At 45.8% G+C, this 19558-nt stretch overlaps 2 protein-coding genes across 3 annotated transcripts in view; one reads left to right on the top strand and one right to left on the bottom strand.

Annotated features, from left to right (window-relative positions):
• Positions 1-4873, top strand: part of TPGS2 (tubulin polyglutamylase complex subunit 2) — a 20181-nt gene extending 15308 nt beyond the window's left edge. The window contains exons 6-7 of the mRNA XM_085043694.1: positions 1599-1759; positions 3420-4873. Of these exons, the coding sequence (XP_084899820.1) occupies positions 1599-1759; positions 3420-3647 (389 nt within the window). The 3' untranslated portion in view covers positions 3648-4873. The remainder of the gene's footprint in view (positions 1-1598; positions 1760-3419) is intronic.
• LOC146425183 (aquaporin-7-like) overlaps positions 1-19558 on the bottom strand; it is a 20765-nt gene extending 1207 nt beyond the window's left edge. The window contains exons 1-7 of one of the 2 annotated variants that reach the window (XM_085043695.1): positions 19500-19558; positions 15637-15762; positions 11918-12044; positions 9893-10030; positions 9017-9135; positions 7475-7692; positions 6338-6769 (exon numbers count right to left, since the gene is read on the bottom strand). In XM_085043695.1, the coding sequence (XP_084899821.1) occupies positions 6616-6769; positions 7475-7692; positions 9017-9135; positions 9893-10030; positions 11918-12044; positions 15637-15726 (846 nt within the window). In that variant the 5' untranslated portion in view covers positions 15727-15762; positions 19500-19558 and the 3' untranslated portion in view covers positions 6338-6615. Of the gene's footprint in view, positions 1-6337; positions 6770-7474; positions 7693-9016; positions 9136-9892; positions 10031-11917; positions 12045-15636; positions 16197-19499 lie in introns of those variants that run through there. The other variant, XR_014847102.1, reaches the window with a different exon arrangement.

Genomic DNA, 19558 nt, shown 5'->3' with positions numbered 1-19558 from the left:
GTTACCTTGTATTTCTGATCTTCTTTGCAATTTGAAGATGAAACTTCTACTGGGATGTCCTGTCTCCACTGAAGTCAGAAGTGGAGATTTCTAACTAAACCTTACAGAGACTTAATTAGAGCTAACTGCTTTAAATTTTGGAGTCTGAGTTATAATTTACAATTTCTGCATGCATAGAGACAAGAAAGCATTCACATGTGACCTACAGACAATTGTGTTGAAATAATACAGAGCTCCACTAATTTATCTCTGGTTACTTCATGTCTTGGAACAAAGCCCTTATATTTTGATGAGAAAGGGTATAACTCTGCCTAGAAACAAAGGGTAGATGGTAAAAAAAGACCTTGGCTGACTGTGACAGAATTAAACTAGTTCTTCCACCTTGTGCATGGACGCAAAGCCTCCAGGTGCTAACTAGGTCAAAATGTGGCAGGAAAGGTTAATGGGAGGGTGAGAAATGGGATCTGAACTGTTTCTTCTGATAGATACAGAGATATCTGTTATCAGTGAGTGAGTAGTGAAACACCAAAGCCACTTGTAAAGTAGTTGTCATCTGAGACAGTGCACAGGTCACTAGGTATATGTGTGTTTCCTGGGTAGGGGTGTGCAAGTGCAATGTACAGATTCTTAAGAAAAATCTTGGGTTTTTATCTCGTGTCTTTTGTTGGGAGTTACTACAGCTACCATGGCAGGAAGTTCTTGTCCTCTTGCCTTCCAGTGTGAGTGATTTCAGCACATGCAGTGGATAACCTGGGCAAGTGAAGGGAGCATTGGTTACAGGTGTTGATATCAACACAGGAGCAGTCTGTGTTGTTTAAAGGACAATATTCAGCATCTTAATGTCCCAAGAAAATAATTTCTTTTTATGCTACAAAGGATGTCACCACCAGAGAAGTATTTAATCACTGTGGGAATATTTTGCAAAATGTGTTTTTGTTGGCAGCTCACACTCCCATGACTTCCAGACTCTGGACTCTATTCAGTAATCCAGGTGACTGGCAACTGAATTAGTTGTTTTTTACTTTGTGGGGCAGATAAATGTTTGCCATAATTGTACTTTGAACTTATACTGCAAAGTTGCTGATGTCCAAGAATGCTCCATGTAGCGTGTCAGTCCCAGGTTGTGAAGAACAGCGTTGCATTCATTGTCCAGCACCCAGCTAGACAAATACTTCATGCAGTGGGTGAACACTGGCTGATGGGTAGGGCACATTATAGTAAATGGGGTCACACCAGGCTGACAGCTGCTCACTGGTGGGGTTCTGCAGGGCTCCACCTTGGGCCCAGAGCTCTTCAATATCTTCATATCACAGGACTGGGAGGGATACTAAGTTTACCCATGACACTAAATTGGGAGGATCTGATATCTCCCTCAAAGGCCCTGCAGAGAGACCTCAAAAAATTACAGAGATGTGCAACCACCAACCATATGAAGTTTAACAAAGACAAGTGCTGGATTCTGCACCTGAGCTGAGGAACGGTGGATCTGTATAAAACAGCCTCTCTGATGAGTATGTTTTGTCTCCCACCTGACAATGGCCAGGGGTTAATCTTACCACTGCAAAACAACAGTGTAATTTGTGCTTGTTTTTTTCTAGTGGTCTCCCCAGACACAGAGATATGGTTCCTGGACAGAGCTCTGTACTGGCATTTCCTCACCAAAACCTTCACTGCCTACTACCGCCTGCTCATCACCCACCTGGGTCTCCCACAGTGGCAGTATGCCTTCACCAGCTATGGGGTCAGCCCACAGGCCAAGGTAGGGCAGCAGAGTCCAGCTTGTCACTATTTTGCACAGGTATAGCATGGAAAAACATCTTCCCACCTTTTGGCAAGCAGTTTATAGGCTCAAGGGGGCCTCCCTGGTGAGCCATGGAAGGGACCACAAGTTTCTCCCTGTAGCATGTTAGCAGCCATTTGTTTCACAGTAATTTGAATTCACTAATATTGTGTAAACTCTGCTTTTCTCATGGCAGTTGGGCCTCGATAAAAATTACACCCAAAAAAGGACAATTTAAAATTCTAGAATTAGTTACAGAAGACCTCAACCTAAAGCCTTGTGACTGTTCCACTCTCTTACTATTATTAAAATTACTATTCTGCTAGCCAACATCCTGCTATTAGAGGCTTCTGCTGTGCCTCTGTTTGTGACTGGGCCATCAGCCCTATCCCTTCTTCCATCCTGTGAGAGATCAAGGAATGGAGCTGACAGTCCTGCTGAACACAGCGAAGTGTCAGTGCACCTTGGCAAGGCTTTTGGGGACTCAGTGAGTGCCCAGCACTCCACCCACATGACAGCTGGCATTCCCTGGTGCTGTGTGCACATCAGAATTACTAAAATCACTCCTGACTTCCCATGAAATAGTGGCTGTAGAATTTTTTTCTTTTCATCCCTGGTGCTTTCCCTGTTATACTACACTGTACTTCATCAGTCAAGGCTGTGTACATGGTACTGTGCTCTGCCTTTCTGTAACTTTCCTACTATAAATATTTTATTATGTTCAGTATATATGCAAACCTTAGGAGGAATCATTTATATATTCCCTAATCATTTGCAGCCCCTGTTGGTTAAAACCCTCCTAGTTCGTTAACCATTATAATTTTTAAAGGTTTTCAAGGGGGTGTCTTAAATGTACATTAAGACATTAATGTACTTAAAGAGTACATTAATAGATTTCTATCTACATTTTGGTATTGATCTTCTGTTTATCTTGTTCAGCACTTTGCTGATGGTTTCAGTGTGATTTGTAATACCATAAATCCTACAGTTTTGTTTCCTGACTTTGTCAATGGAAGAGTGGTAGATAAAAAAGAAAAAAAGAGTTGAGAACTGTAGGGCATAATATCATAGTGTCTGCTGCAGCCAGAAAACCAAATCATTATATCTACTTCTAGATAGAAAATCAGAAATAGAAACAATAAGAGAGACAAACACAAAATTCTTCATGTAAAGAGTTAAACAAAGTCATTATTTTATGCGTGAAGAGGGGGGAGGAAGGTTACATTTTGAGAAATTCAGCTAGTTGGCTTTCAGTTTATAAGCACATGTAAATTCCAAGTTTTTTTTAATCTTTTCTGCTTATCTGAACCTAAATAAATGTGGTTTAGTTCCATCCCCTCCCCTTGCTTTTTCTCCTGTGGTTTAAATCAGGAATTTGTCCTGATAGGAGTTACAGTGCAGGAGCAATGGTGTTAGGGTTGTGTCTGGTTCTCCTCTACCTGGAATGCACTTCCAGGGCTGGGGATGTAGCCGTGCCTTGTGTATCCTTATCACAAGCACTCTTCCAAGGCCTGTAAACTGCAAACTGATAAGTGGCATAGGATTAAAATCGTGTCCTGAGGAAGACAGGGAGCCAGGTGGAATTGTCTAACTGCAGTTTGAATTTAACCTGTTTCTTCCCTACCATCCTGCCTTTCAGCAATGGTTTAACATGTATAAACCCATAACCATCAACACGGCACTCCTGTCTGAAGAAGCTGATTCCTTTGTGAACAAGCTGGACCCCAATAAGGTATTTAAAAGCAAGAACAAAACTCCAGTGCTCAAGAAGAAACCACCCTCACAGCCACCAGGCTCCCAAAAGAGTCACACAAGCATGACCTCTGCCAAGACATCCTCACTAGCTGGGAATTCTTCAAGGAAGTGAGCCCACCACATCTGACCCTGGACAACATTTGCAATAAGCTTTGATTTTTTTCTGCTGCAGAGCCTCAGTGGTTCAGACTAAGTTCCTTGTGCATGAATAGATGTGCCCATGGAAAACACATTGCAGCACTTGCATGAAATATAGCCACGTGGATGTAGTTCCTGGAGACTCTTAAAAAATGCTTGAGACATCAGTTTTATTCCCTTCTGCTACTTGCAGCACATACTTTTCAGAGGGCATGAAGAAACCCTTTATGTCACTGCTCCATAGGGAAGCTTCTGTTCCTGTGTAACTGCAGCAGTGAAATGAAAGCAAATGTAATTCACCATTTCTTTACAGACCCATGCTGGAGTAGAGGGTATGAAGATATTTCTGCCACATCCTTTGAAAGAAAACTGTCCTGACCTTGCATGCTGAGAGAGCAGGCTGGAACTCACTGAACAGAGAATTATCTTTCACTCCTGACAGAATCAAACTCTGCACTTCCCTGTGCTCCTTCCAACTTCTGAGATTCCTGGTACGATGGAGCCTGCGACTTCCATGTCTCTGCATTAGCCTAGCCACTTGCTCTACAGCCCAGACCACTTTTTGGCCTTCATGCCATATCTTTTCAGATGGTGACATGATTTGCAATAATCCTGAAGCCAGAAACTGCAAGATCCCTTGTTGTCTCACTTTTGTGGGAACCACTGAGCAGAGAGTCAATGGTGTTGAGTCCCAGCAGCCAGAAGGACCCCTTGGTTTGTCACACATTCATTTGCAAAGCTAACCATTGAAACAGCCTTTGACACTTTTCAGTTGGGCAGGATCTCACCAGGGGCCACTGAGATCCTACAGCCTTAGAAGCCCCTGATGCTGTTTTATATGCTGTAAATTTTCAGATTAGTACTGCACTTTAACCCTTTCACTGCTGGTTTTCAGTTACACCTGATTGTTTCCATTACTTTTCTATGCTATTCTGTCTTCCAAATATGCTGGAATCATGGTAGCACCCAACACATTTTGTGCCTAAATATGGAAATCAAAGTCACTGTCTTCAAATAAGCATTGACTATTTAAACGGCATCATCTTTAATTTTTGAAACCACCACATAATTACACAAGACAAACCTACCTCACAGGGATGTTGTGAGGCTTTCGTGAGTATTTGTATGGTCTTCAGAAAGATGAAGCCATCCTGTAAGTGCTTAATAGTATTTTAATAAATACTTGAATATTTTCCTCCAGAGTGATAGGGTATTTGAAGATGCTTTGGGCAGCACATGGTCATGGGCTGCAAAGGATGTATGGCAAGAGCAGTGTGCAGGGTGGATTGTTTGGGGTGTTACGTAATGCATTGGAGAATCTCTCACTGAGAAGGGATGGATTACAGTGCTTTTAACTAATCCCTCTTGAGATACTCAGAAATTCCCAGTTTATTTCACATAGGCCAAAAGACTGAGCTGTGTGACAGCTGTTCCACTTGTGTCCTGCAGTCACTGTACAAAATCTCTGCAGCCAGCAGCCCCTGCTCAGGCATATTTTGCTGGCTTCCAGCACTGCCAAAGGGCCAACCTTCAAATGCAGTTGCTGCATTGCCTGGCAGCCTCGCTCTGTCACCTCCAGACAAGGAATCCTCTAATGCACCCTCTCAAGCCCATGTGCATCTTAAGATGGGAGAGGATCTGTTGTAGCTTCTCTACTGATCTAAAGTCAGCTTTAATGAGAAAACACAGGTCAGCTTTAATGAGAAAGCACAGTACCTCCCACCCTACCCCACCCCATGCCATTGCAGTCCATCAGTTATCCTTTTAATAGTGAGATGGGAATGATCATTAAAGCCAGTAAATGCCGTTTTCTGAATTTCTGTGCAGTAGTGATGTTCTGTCACTTCCTGCTCTTGGAGATCTCTGTGTTGTTTATTCATGGCACCTAGCCCTGGCACTGCAGTTATGTGCTTGACATACCTACCATACTTGCTTAAGCACTTTCTAGAAAAGTTAAGACTGTTGTCACCCCTCCTGGGAACAGACAGCCTCTGATAGTGTTTTACTTTTAATCCAATGACACCTCAAACTTGTAAGGCTGTTGCACATCCAATTCCTCATTCAGATGGGGGTAGCAGAATTCCTGCAGCATTAGGGCAACCTTTTCTCACATTTCTCATGCATTCACAGTATAAAAAAAAGTGTTGGGGGGATGGTTGTGTAAGTCTTTGGGAATGCTGTCACAGAAGTTGTCGGAATTCTTTCATGTGGCAGTAGTTGGTGTAGCTCAAGTCTAGTCTGTCAGTAAGACACATGGATCTGTGATTCCAGTGTGTTCCAGCAGAACTGTGGCAGGATTCAGGAGACCCTGTAGTTTAGTTCACTAATTTTTTAATGCTTCCTGAATGTTCAGATCAAAAAACAAAATACAAGTATGAACACACCAGGTTCATGTTTCTGTTTTAGACTATCCTTGCTGTTTTCTCTCTGTGCTCTGCCAGACTAAGTGTTTGTTAGGGTGACAGATATAGAAATGGAAGCAAGGTGAGGCACCTGGTCTATCACTGCAACATCTACCTCTTACCAAAGAATATTCCAGATCAAAATTTCTAGGCAGATTAACATAATAATGTTGTATCTGCCACTGTGGATGCCTGTATTTTGATATAGGAATTTAGGTATATAGGTATAGGTATATAGGTTTATATAGGTATCTGGAAACTTGTAGCTCTGCTTTGCTTTTCTTCAGAATGTGATGATTGATTGGGAGTTGAGTTTTGGTTTTAGCTTTTTGGGTTTTTTATATATATTTACACAAGGAGATTGAATAATTTCTTCATGTCACAGTCAGGTCTAGCCCTACACAGGTCTGCCCAACATCTCAGATACCAAGTTTGTCTGTTAAGCAGCGTAGGTTTACTGAAATCTAGTCCCTCATCTGTACACCTGCATGGTGGACAAACAGATGTGCCCTTCACGTGTGTCATCAGAGCATGTGGCCATCACAGTGTGGAAGTCTCCATGCTTGCCTGTTCTTTCTGGGTTTCATTGACAGGTTGGTTGTGAAAATCAATGCAGATTTTGTAGATGAAAACACCAACAAGACATCCCAGAATTGGAGCTACGACTGGGACCCACCACCAGGAATGGTCACCCCTAAAATGAAACACAGAAGAGGCAGCCAGTGAGCCAGACTGGAACCACTGCTGTGCCACCACATCATGCAGGGTGAGCTGGGCTGAGTCTGCTGGGCAGTGTTGAGCTGTGTGAGCAGAGGAGTCTGTCCCACTCCATGTACTAAGCCCACATCTGGCTTAGACAATTCACTGTGCCCTTATGTAATTACTGGAGGGAAGGTCATTTTCCCCATCAGCATGGAAAGATTGCTCCACACTGAAGGTTTCTTGTTCTCCAAAAGAAATGGGCTGTGTGGTCTTGATGAGTGTGACTCTCAGACAGCCATCTTCTGAGCTAGAGGAAGGCAGGGTTTCATCTCCAAATTCAGACCCTAAATTTAGGAGACCTGTTCAGCAATCCAGCTGTAAGTATCTGTTTTCAGGTGAGCTGAATGCATTTAGGCTCTCTGGTCTCTGCAAAAACCAACCAGATCTCCAGGGAACAGGCAAACAATTTGGTGCCCAAACTGAGGTATCTGAGTGGCAAGGTGAATCCCATACAGGAGAATTAGTGTACTGCAAATTTTGTGTGTGTAATGCACAGGGCTTCTCTAGGCACAACCCTCATACTCTGCAGTGATACCACCACTTGGTCCAAAGAAAAAGGCTTCATGACACATTTTATCTCGTGCTTTTTTCCCCCCCTTGCAAGCTGAGCAGTGTAAGAGCAAACCAGGTCACTCACGTGAAGACGTCCATTCCCCAGCCAGCCACTGCCGTGAAGACTCTGGGGGGCAAATCCCTGGAGGGGTTTATGGCATAGCCTGTGTTGAGCCCCATTCCCAGACCGATGCCCAGGACCAGCATGCCTGTCAGCACGGGCTGAGCGCTTTTCGTGGCTCCGTTGTTTTTCTCATCATGGATGACTAGAACACCCAGAATCAGCATAATCGTTGCTATAAACTGCAGAAGCAGAAAAGGGAGAACAGGTCAGGAGAGAGAATTGGGAAGGTTGAAGGATCCTGCTTAGCAAAGGGAGAGAGACTTCCCAGAATGAAAGAGCAGGTGAGATTAATGGTCTGATGAAGGCAGGGAGGACCCAAATGTTACTCCCTCCTCACAGGTGGACTGAAGAAAATTCTTGACTCATTTCTCAGCAAAAATGTGTTCATCTCATCACCAAGACTGATACGAACTTCTCAGCAATGTCCTCTCCCTCCATTTCAAGTCAGGGAAGTGGGTTATTGTAAGTACATTCCATCTGATAGAAGTAGAGCCATAGTAAACTGCTCACAAGACAAATCTGATCCCAGAGGAAGTGATGTTTTATACAGTCTCCATGCAGATATCAGATTCTCACCTGGGAAACTGAATTTCCCATCAGTGACTACATAGCTGGCATTTGTAGATTTGCAGTGCCCATCAAGAATTACAGTTTTCATAGAGGTGATGACATCTGTTTCTGCTTCAGAAAATGCAACTGGAGAGACTTGCACAGACACCAGCAAAACCAGAAACTGCAGCTTTTGGCAAGGCACTGTCAATCTTATTTGCCGTGTGCGGCAAGGCTACTGCTTGGTCCACAGAAGGCAGAGGGGATCTGCTGCACACCTCTAGGCTCTTCCACTATCCTCTTCATCATGCCCACACAGGAGTTTAGTCAGCTCAGAGCCAAAATCACTGGCTTCCTAAGATTTGCATTGGAAGTGAATCTTCCTTCTCCAGTGTGCCTCAGTGTCCCGCATCCCCTGAAGCTTCTTTTTCCTATTTCTGAGTATCTGGACACTGTGCTGTAAGCTAGGAATCCACTGCATACAGTCTCAATAGGCCTGTTCAAACATAGAGGTTCAATCCAGGCTGTGCTCATGTGGAAACAGACCCAGGCTCTCTGTGCTGGGGAGGGGCAGCCAGCACAGCTGCCAAGGAGCATGGAGTGGGTGTAGAATCCAAATAGGAAGGAACAGTTCAGCCCAGAACCCAGAGGAGATGGTTGGTGATACAGCTCAGCTTCTGACTTACCACTGCTTGCACTGCATGCAGGGAAGGTGTCTGGAGAGCCCTTACACCAAGCTGTGGAGCAGCCTGCAGGCTTTACCCTTTAGGCTTGCCCAGCCTCCAGTGTACCTTGGATCTTACCTTTCAGGCCCCTGCCTGGATGCTGGGCTCCTTGGGGAAGAGGTTGTGGTTGTGTCTGTGCATACAGGACTGTGGGGACCCTGTAGCAGCCCTGCAGCAGCCCCTGTTACCACCCACCTTCTCCTAGCACACCACAGCCATTCCCACTGACCTCTGTGAAGAAGGCTCCCTGCAAGGATACATTGGGAGCAGGATAAGTGGAGAAGATCATTGCTGTGGCAGTTGGTCCCGACACTGTAAGGTTCCCACTGGTGAAGTCATAAATAGCATCTAGGAGAAGTGGGAATTACAGAAGTTAGCACAGTGTTTATCCCACAGGGCACACACACAAGTCCACCTGTTACAGCCAGCACAGACACCAGGCAGAAGGGAGGCAATGGAAGATGTGAAGGACATGACACACTCTTCTCAGAGAACAATCTCATCAGTGTCTGTTACCCACAGACTTTGGTCTGCAGTCACTTCCTTACACCTATCAGCTCCCTATCCCTGCTCCAGGAGCTTGGAGTTAATAGTAGGGGTAGTCTGGATGGTCTGGATGCACTGGAGGCCTTCAACCCTCTGCCCCTCAGAGACTGAGACATGCTAGAGACAACGGGTGGTAGGTCCTCTGCTCACAGCTCAAAACCCCTGATGGCTGCAAACCTGTGTTCCACAGAGCAGCAGAGTCCCCCAGAGCTCCAGCAGCACCTAATACACAGCAGTACATGCAAATAAAGCCCTGCAACACCTAGAAACAAAATGCTGACAAAATGCAGCTACTGCCCTTCTGCTGAAGACAGGTTTTGGAAGTGGGAATGCCCTGAGTAAAAGGAGCTGTTCTCTCCAGGAACTGTATATTCTTCCCAGAGGTATATCTGAGACCTGCTGTGCACTTGAGCTGTGAAATCTGTCCCACAAGCCAGGAGATTGCCCTCCTCACCCAGAAATCATGTTGGGGGCTGTAACAGGACATATTTTTGACAACATTGTGAGTTGACTGAAATGATACCCACAGCAACCTCTGTGATAAAAGACACAACCCTACCATAGTAGAGGGCAAAGACGGTGGCTGCTGCCGTGAAGGAGCCCAGGAACTGGCCAATTATATAAGCTGCAAGCTTTGACAAGGACAGCTTTCCTAAAACACATTGTGTAACAGAGATGGCAGCATTCAGATGAGCTCCTGCAAAATCACAGAAAAAGAGAGAAAAATCAACACTGATGCAGCTGCTTTGGAACATGTGACATGGTGGATGCTCCAACCCTGGAAACATTCAATGCCAGGTTGGACAGGGCTCTGAGCAACCTGCTGTAGTTGAAGATGTCCCTATGCATTGCTGAGTGGTTGGACTGCATGAATTTGAAAGGTCTCTTCCAACCCAAAATATTCTATGGTTCTATGCCCCATGTCCCACAGTAATCACCCAGACTTTGCTCCAGAAAAGCAAGACTCTCTGAGGACAGGATCTTACTCCTGCACAGACACAGAAACAAGCCTTTCTCCCTGGACAGCTGGATCAAACAACTCAAAGAGCTCCTAGCATTAGTCTGCTAAAAATTCTGTAGACCACAGGCTGCCTGCAGAGACTGGGTCATCTTATGTGTCAGACATAAATCTCTTGGAATGAGTTTCCCTGAGAGTTTCTCAATGGGCTTCTCCCTACTGAGCTTAAAAGAGCCCATACTTCAGCACTTTTTAAGTGGCTACCGGTAGATGAGGACATGTTTTTTGATGGAACACTTTATGTGAAGGATGTTGGTAGCATAGTGTGCTTTTGAAAACTAAATGGATCTGTGTCTGTTGCCTTTGGTGCAGAAACCACGTGTGTTCTCCAGGCCTCCTGTCCCCAGGAGTCTAAAGGAGATACTTGTTTTTCCTGCCTGATAGGTATGAACTTTGAGGGTCAGTAAATGTTCCAACCTTCATGACCATCTCCTGCTACAGACTCCAAAACTGGTAAGATGCAGACAGCCAACATCTCACCGAAGTGCAGGACAGAGTGCAGTGAAAATGCATGTACCACCTGCTGCAGTCCAACAACCACAACAGTAATAGGGGCAGATCCGTTCTTTGATCCTCTGCTCTTTTGTGGGTATGACCAGCCGTTTCAGAGATCACAAAAAGCATGTTTTGACACAGATGAAGCCAAATTACTATATCAGGAAGCTCTGAAGTTTGTTTTGTAACCATACTGTTGCTGGCTGAACTGAGATCCTTTCTGCACTGCCCTCTGCCCTTAACAGATCAGCTCCTTCTCAAAAGGACTTGGGACTGCAGGACCTACTTTCCTCTGTAGGTCCAGGATGTTTCCACCAGCTCGAAAAAGACAAGAAAACCAAGAGCTGACTGCTTGCATGGAAAATTGTTCCTTTCCAGCCCAGCCCCAGGTTTGGACTTCTCTCTGCTCCAACAGTTCAAGAGCAAGGAGTTGCTTTAACTTTCTGCCCATTAGGGCCCTTAATGTCTTCTCTTGGTGCAAATGAATGCAGAAGTTGCAGAAGGCAAAGGTAATGCTCTTGTCATGTGAGGGATGCCACCCCATGGCCCTGAAACACCACCTCCTGAGTTCGTGTGGGGCATCTGTGCTTGGGTGTGTGTGATAAGGAGAAAATTTGCACACCATTCCTTTTGCAACATCAGCAGTAAGCAATAACTTGCAATAAATTATTTACTTCACCATGGTTTGTATCAGCAGCATGTTTTGGGAGCTGCCTGTCTCTGTGGGCTGTGCTGGCACACCCCAAGTAGGGAAGCTGCTGAAACCTGGCTCTGCTGGCCACAATGGGATAGGGTGGCCAAACCTCCTCCACACTGCCCACCCTGCTTGCCCTGTTATAGCTCAGAACACAAGTTTGGGATCAGTATTCTGTACGTATGCTGTGCATGCCTTGTTCCTGGCTTCTGCTGCTTTTCTTGCCTGGGGATTCTAGGACTGGTTCTTCTTGGGGTGAGGGCACTGCTCTGCCTTGCCATGCTGTTACCCACCCCTCCACAGCTCACTGCTGCTGTCCCAGTGCACATGGACCTTATGAGACTTGGATGTGTCCCATGCCTGAGTGTGCTGCTCACCAGATATTCCTCCAGCCGCATAGACACCCAGGGTAACACCAATGCCAAATGCTATATTGATGCTCAGATACTGACCAGTGCTTCCTTTTCCCAATACCACTTGTGCCACAGAGGACAAGCCAAAAACCTGTGTAAAAAGGAAGAGAGAAAGGAGTGTTAAAAGTATTCTTGTTGCTGTGGTGGACTGAGCTTCTTGTGCTATTTTTTCTGCAAAAGTAATGAACTCCCAAAGACAGGAATTCTCTAAGGTGACCATGGTCAGAAGACCAAGAACAACCTTCCTCTGCAATAACTGGGAATAATTCAGAATAATTGGGATACCTGATTGGTGCCCATCAAACCAAGCCAGTCGCTCTCATTATGGTTACATATGGGGAGATCAACCCCAAAACATCCTCAAAAAGAACTGGGGCTCAGTGGGGATCATTCACACAGCCATGGTACAGACATCTGTGCCTGAACCAAGGACTTGAACCAGGGGAGCATCACCAAGGTCCAGCAGGAAACAGCACCTAAGACAGGTGGAAAGAGGGTGTGCAAATTCTTACTGTCCTTTTCCTGGTGTGCAATTTATTGTCTAAAAATGTAGTTTGGGCAGTATGTGGCTATTTGCCAAACTCAGCTCTAATTTTGGGTAACATCCCAGCAAAAGACAAGAAAGGAAATTCTTGTTTGACTTTTCCATTCAACATATATACTTTTAGTTTGGAAACAGCCAAACTTTCAGTGGTTTTTTTAGTGGCTAAAGGAAACCAAGGAAAAAACTATGGGTAAACACTCTCCAGCAGGAAAACACATGTGCAAGACATTGCTCTGTCCTGAAAGAGGGAATTCTATTTCATGCTTTTGATGTGGTAAGAGTGGAAAAATCAGTTCTTTGCGTGCTCTTACACTGAAATCTGGAGAAGGACAAGGCATCTCTTGGGGTTTCTGCCTCACAAACCACTGAGGGCTGGGAAAGTGTATCCTGTTCCTTGGACTGCACTGATGTTTATGCAGGGTGACATGTCTTTCAAAGACAAGAAGGTCAATATGTTCTCCAGCATATAAACTTCTGCTTTGGCTTGTACTGTTTTTACTGGGATCTTTTCTGGCTACTCTGCCTGGATCCAAATTTTATATCATGTGTTTGCTTCCTTCCTTGCTTTCAGACATCACTCAAATCCCCTGTTCCCCAGAGATGCTGCTCTTCTTATCTCTTTTGTAGACACAGAGCACACTGTGCTCTGCACAGAGCTACAGCCCCCACAGTGTGAGCCCTTCTCAGTCTGCCTTCGCAAAAGCTCCCAAAAACAATTTGTGATGACCTGCAGCACCTGCAAGGCCCTTACACAAATTCTGCATATGCATCTCTAATTTTTCCAAAACCAGATCCAAGAGGCAACAAATGTGTAAGGCTCAGGTTTTGCCAGGGAGCACACAGGTGTAGAGAGAGGGGTGCAGGGCAAGAGACATGACTGAGCACAAACAGCATTATGCTGGAGAAAACACAAGATGGACCACAGAATCTGTTTTTCTGCACAGATCCAAACCTCTGTTTTCTTTCTGCATCCTCACAGTCCCTAAATACCCTTATTTTATTTCCTTCCTCTGTAGTCCTTGTGCTGTTTAGTCCTGCTGCCTGGTTCCTCTTATGAACACTGCCTGTCCATTGAACTGAGAGGCCCTGGGGGTGAGTGCTATTGTCCAAATAACAGCCATTCAGGAATCCTGGAGATGAATTCAGCATGTTGCCTGTTGCACTGATAGCCAGGATGCTCCTGAAGAGTTGGGTGCTGGATGCTTTGTTCTGATACTGGATGCTGCTTGTCTCCAGCCCTTGATGGGGCACATCTGCAGTGCCCTCTTTTTCTCTCTTCCCTCACATATATCGTGGAAGGAAGAGCCAGTGTGAGCTGCAGGCTGCAAAATCTGCCTTGACCTGTCAGCCTGCAGAGAAAAGTCTCCACCTCGTGCTGCTTTCCAGAGACTGTCCTGGCAGGACAGCCCTGAACTTGTTTTTTATCACCGGGGAACTTCTACCACTAAATAACAAAAAGGATGAAAAAAGCAGGTTGGTTTGCTAAGCTGCTACAGAGGAGTCACAGATGGCAAAACTACTTGGGAGTGAAATTCAAGAAGGTGGATGTGCAATATGATGGCATAAAAAGCAACCACAATCTGCATAGGCAGTTGTTGCCCTTGGAAATGGGCACTTTTCTTGGTACAGGAAGCTGTGTCAGAAGGTCTCTATGCTTACACAAATATTAACTTCTTCCTCTGTAAATCTCCAAGTACAAGTTTTTTGTGTTATGCCCAGCTATGCATGGCAGCCTCTGCCCAGTCTGAAGTATCTGAGCCCAGGCTAAGTCCAGGTGTAGCAAGTTGGCACAGATAGATACAGGGCCTTATAAAAGGGAGGGTCTCATTCTGCTATGTTGGTCCAACACTCAAAGTCTCTGGTCCCAATGGGTACTTCACCTCCAGCTGGGATAAATTCTGATAGCAAAGCCTTCCTTGTCCTCTACCCAAATTTTTCTGAAGCAGCTCAGGAGGTCAAACCCACATAATTAATCCTTTGTGAAACAGATCTCTCTGGCAAGGGGACAGTTTTATGTATGATTTACAGAAGCACTGCTCAATTGGCAGCAAGAAAATCAAAAGTGAAATCCTGGCATGCTTCGCACCCTGTAATTACATTTCCTAATGGTGGGCTGTAGTTCTGGAGAATTTCTCCAGGATGTTCATTAACCTGGCAATCCCAAGAGGAAGATGGATGAATGCTGTTTTCGTTTCACAGCAGCTGTCACTGATGGAAGAGTCAGGTAGTGCTCCCCAGACCTATTCAAATCACCCCACTCCCTAACTACATCTCTGGCACAGCAGGAAGAAAAGCTTCAATTCACTATATGGGATCTTCCAGGGAATATGGCATAAGCATTGCAGACACTGCTCTTTGATTTCATTCCCCAGCTCTTCCTCAGTTTTCTCCTAGAAGAGAACTGAAATGGCAATGTGTCCAGAGAAGGGCCAGGGAGCTGGGGAAGGGTCTGGAGCACAAGTTTGATGAGGAGTGGCTGAGGGAGCTGGGATTTTCAGCCTGGGGAAAAGCAGGGTCTGGGGGAACTGATCACTCTCTACAGCTCGCTGACAGGAGGGTGTAGCCACATGGGGGTTTGTCTCTTCTCCCAAGTAACAAGTGAGTGACAGGACAAAAGGAAATCTCCTCAAATTGTGCCAGGGGAGGTTTAGATTGGCTATAGGGAAAACTCTGTTCACCAACAGGGTTGTCAAGCACTGGAATAGGCTCCCTAGGGAAGTGGCGGATTTATATATCTTATGTATATATAATACCTTGGAGGTATTTAAAGACATGTACAGGTGGCACTTAGGGACATGATTTAGTGGTGGTTACAGCAGTGCTGAGTTAATGTTTGAACTCTTAGAGGTCTTTCCCAGCCTAAATGATTCTGTGACACTTTGATTCTCTCCCACCTACCTTACTCCTTCCCATGACCCACTTCCCATTCCCCACATTACTTTTTTGCTCTAGGTTTTTGGCAGACAGTCTGCCTGCTGGGAAACTGCCACCCCACCAAAGCAGAGGGGTGAGCAGTAGCAACCAGCCACTGAGCAACCCTGAGGACGTGGTAGGAAACCACTGACCTTACAAATTGCTGCCTAAAATGGTTGCGCACACACACACACACAGACACACACACACACGGATTCCTCCTTACCATGAGGATGAATGTTCCCAGTGCTTCTGCCAGCAGCTCCCTCACGGTAGTGTTTTGAATCCTGAACACCTTCTTAGTCTTCTCCAACATTTTCCTCCCCGATATCCTACTGCTTCTTTGGTCCTCCTGTTGTGACGGCACACTTCATTGCGCTGAGTCAAGTTACCCTTTGTAACTTGGCACCCTCTCTTCAGCCCCAGACATATTCTCTCCTTTGGTTAACGATGAACAAACCAACAAAGCAGCAGCTAGCTTCAAAGTCTTTCCCCCCCACAACATGCCATCCTATAAAAGTTCTATGCTAGTGATGCAGTATTCTGTTATGAGGGCATTGGTGACACTGTGCCTCTGCCCAGGAGTAGCCTAACCCCACAACAGTGGAGCTGTCAATAGCCTTGGTGTGCTCCTAAAGCCTTTCTTTCTCTTTAACCTTCCCTACAGGAACTGTACAGGAATTTTGGCTCTGCTCTGCATTGTAACCCATTGACTGGTGGTTTGGTACCAGTTTTTTTAAACAGGTGGGATTAGGGCTGTGCAGGACTATTTGGATGCCTCTTCTGCAGCAAGGATGCTCTGCTGTCTGCAGCTGGGAAGAGCACAGTGCATCCCACGTGGCAGGAATTCCACTTCAGGTTGAGTATTTGCTCTTGTTGAATGCACCTGTGTCTGCAGCTGCCATCACACTAGAGGAGAGCCTTGCCACCAGCCACCCTCCCTGTCTGTCCTCCCATGTAGGGCAAGGAGAAACCAACCTCAGGAATGGTCTCAAGAGACCTTCAATCTCATCTGGCTGCCAGAGCAGAGCCTTTGTTGTCCTGATTCCTCCTCCATCTCCTGATTCCCTCTGCCTATCTCCCTGCTCACCAGGTGCTCTTACCTCTTGACGATGAAAAGGTTTTAATACCTTTGATTAATCATGGAAAAACTTATATCCACTGAACACTCAAGACCTTTTCCCTTGAGTCTTTCCTGGTTCTTTGCTGTTTTTCTTCGCTTTCCTCTCAACCTGCTGCAGCTTCTCAGTGTGGCTCTAGAGGTGACAGCTCTGCAGAGGTGTCAGCAGCTGCCCCGATGGGGACATGGTGCTCTGTTCATGCTGCCCCTGGCCTTGCCTCCCTCTGCTCTACTGCATGGCAAAAGTTCATGAGCTTTTCTTTCACCCACAGAGCACTCAGCAGCTGTATGAAATAACCTGGGAAGCTGGTTCTTCTCTCTGCTCCATAGATGATTGTATGTCTTCTGGCAGGGAGAGTTTTATGGACGGGGGTAATCCCTCCTCCAGTGACAGATTAGCTATTGACCTCAGTGAACACCTGGCTAAATATGCAGTAAATTACTGGTCTGTCTCTGATACTAAGGATCATTTAATTATGATGGATGATAATAATGTTTTTTGCAATGGTGTTTCTACAGCAAAATTCTAGGTGGGAAGGTTTTTGTCCTGTGGGTCTGTGAGCTACGCTGTGGCACAGAATAAACCTTTCTAGGTCACTTCATTCTCTGCCATGCAAATGTTTATTGGTTGAGCACAAACATGGGTCCTGGAGTGCCAGGCTGGGGTGGTGACAAGAGCCTCAATTTTCTTTTGCACAAGGTGATTTCCATCTGACTTTACATGTCACCTGAGATCCTTGCACCTGCCTGCATTGGAGATCTCAGAGCTTCTCTCAGATGGACAAGGTGTCAGTGAGTCAGTAACACCCACAACTGGACCTAGAACTTTGTTTTTTACTCCTAGATGTCAGGGAGCCTTCCATGTGGATTCCTTCCCTGTGGGCAAACAGTGAAGCTGCTGTGTATCTGACAGGCTTTGTCTCCTGCATTCAGGCATTAATTGTAGGCCTGTAAGAATATTAATCTCAATATTCTGATTTGGGCTTAAAATGGACAGATGCCTTCTGGTAACACCAGGTTCCCATGGACTCGCAGTCTTCTCAGGGAATAAGGTAATCCCAGTTTGCAATAGAAATCTTTGGTTTGGTGATATTTGCAGCATAATTCACAATATTATCACCAAATTCTGTAAAACGCCAGCTTGCTTCCAGGGTGGCATCATGAATCACTAAATGTCTTTTGCCACTGCTTGTCCTTTTATATAGGTTATTCCACAAGATGGCACTGAGACATTAATTTCTCCCTTTAAGGTGTTCAGAATGGCTCCTCTGTTGGCTGCTGAAAATGTAAGAATTCTTTAATTTTGGGATTCTGCTGGCCATTTTTAGACATCAAAGTGGCCTACTAGTGTTCAAGGAGTGTAACAATAACAAAACCATCACCTTCCCAAAGGTCATGTAGGTCAGATTACCTCTGCTCTGCAAGTACACAAACCCAGAATGTGTGAGCCTGTGCCTGAGTTTATAATCATCACAGAAAAAGAGGCAGCTCCAAAGGGCAGTTCTTCCCCACCTAAAATAAGCATCTGAGGCCTGACCCATGAGTCATGCTAGATACTGGCACTTTCCCTCAGGTGTCTGCACAGGAACATGAGTGATGAGCTCCAACATGCACCCCCATGACCACCAGGGGGGCTGGATTGCCCCTTCTCCCTGCATCCAGACACAAGGATCTTGAGCAAGTGCGAGCCATGTGAGTCAGCCGAGGGCTGGATTGCAAATTTCTGCTGGTTTCCCAACAGCAACCTGCTGGTACTTGCTCAGTTTCACTTACCCGCAGGGCTGACGAGGATCTCTGGGGTCACTGAATACAATCCCCTTCTGACACCCACAGCCACACCACCTCTGCCCTTTGGTGACACAACCACTCTCCATTTTAGTTGTAGATGGTTGTTGCCCAAGTGCTCCTGTTGGACCCTGTTAGCAGAACTTGCTGCTATGAAGATTAGACACTTTTCTCTAATTTTTAGCCAAATTCTCAAAGCCATTTGTCCATGTGCAGCATCAGCCCATCACAGTCATGGGATAACTTATTTCTTGCAGGTGCTGTAGCATGAAGTGCTCCTATAAGGTTTGTTAGAGCAGCACTGGCTGCTCATACTTAGCTCCACACCACCTCCTGATGTTTGCCTTGATTCCCTCACAGGCTGAAACTTCAACATTGGCCCTAGAATGATTTTGTTACATTTCCCACTGCACGTTAGGCAGCCACCTGCTAAACCAAACCCACTTTCCTCCCCAAGACAGGTGTGCTTTCAGCACTAGTAATAGAGGTCTCCATTTGGAAAGGAAAGTTTTGGCACAGTCAAGGCCCACTAACAGTGCTGGTGTTGATACCCGTGGTAATGAAGAACCAGGAGGATGATGCCCCTGAGTCCTGCCAGAGCAGCCCTGGGAAGAATGAGTTCCCAGGCACTCCAGAGCATTCAGCAAGGAATAATTTCTCTGATGCAGTTTGACAGAGCGCATGTTTCCTCTGCACTGAGGTGCTAATTTGTCTCTTAATTGGGCTAATCAGCAAGTGGAACATTGCCTCTTCATTTGCTTCAGCCCTCCTGGTGGAGCATTTTCTCCCCAGAGGCCAAAAGGAGCAGGAGCAAACAGCTGAGGAGAGGAGCTGCTCACCACGGGCAAGAACAGCTCATTCCTCAATGAGAGCAAATGAAAATGGCAGCAAAATATCTCCAGTGCCCTTCAGGAAGCACGACCCAGTCAGAGAGATCATAACAGCGCTGCTATGACCTTCACTGTCCAGGACAGTCCCTGTTTGACGTACCCTGGAGCACCTGCTCCCTTTAGTCTCACATTCCACACTCATGGTCTGTCTCCTTCTCTCCTTTAGGGATGGCAGGCACCAAGCAAGTCTCACACACCACACCCCACATGTCTCTAAGCAGATGTCTTTGCTCTCTGTAAAATCCCCCTGCTCTCCATTCCCAGGATACCTGCCCCCACAGCCTTTCAGCTCACCCTTTGTCCTGAAGCCTTCCCAAGGTCTGTCCCCTGCACATGCTGCTCTTCTGTGGGAG

This window comes from Lichenostomus cassidix, chromosome Z (genome assembly GCF_008360975.1).
Source record: "Lichenostomus cassidix isolate B80296 chromosome Z, HeHo_3.0, whole genome shotgun sequence".
In the NCBI taxonomy this organism is placed as follows: domain Eukaryota; kingdom Metazoa; phylum Chordata; class Aves; order Passeriformes; family Meliphagidae; genus Lichenostomus; species Lichenostomus cassidix.
This window is presented reverse-complemented; position numbering and strand designations above follow the sequence as displayed.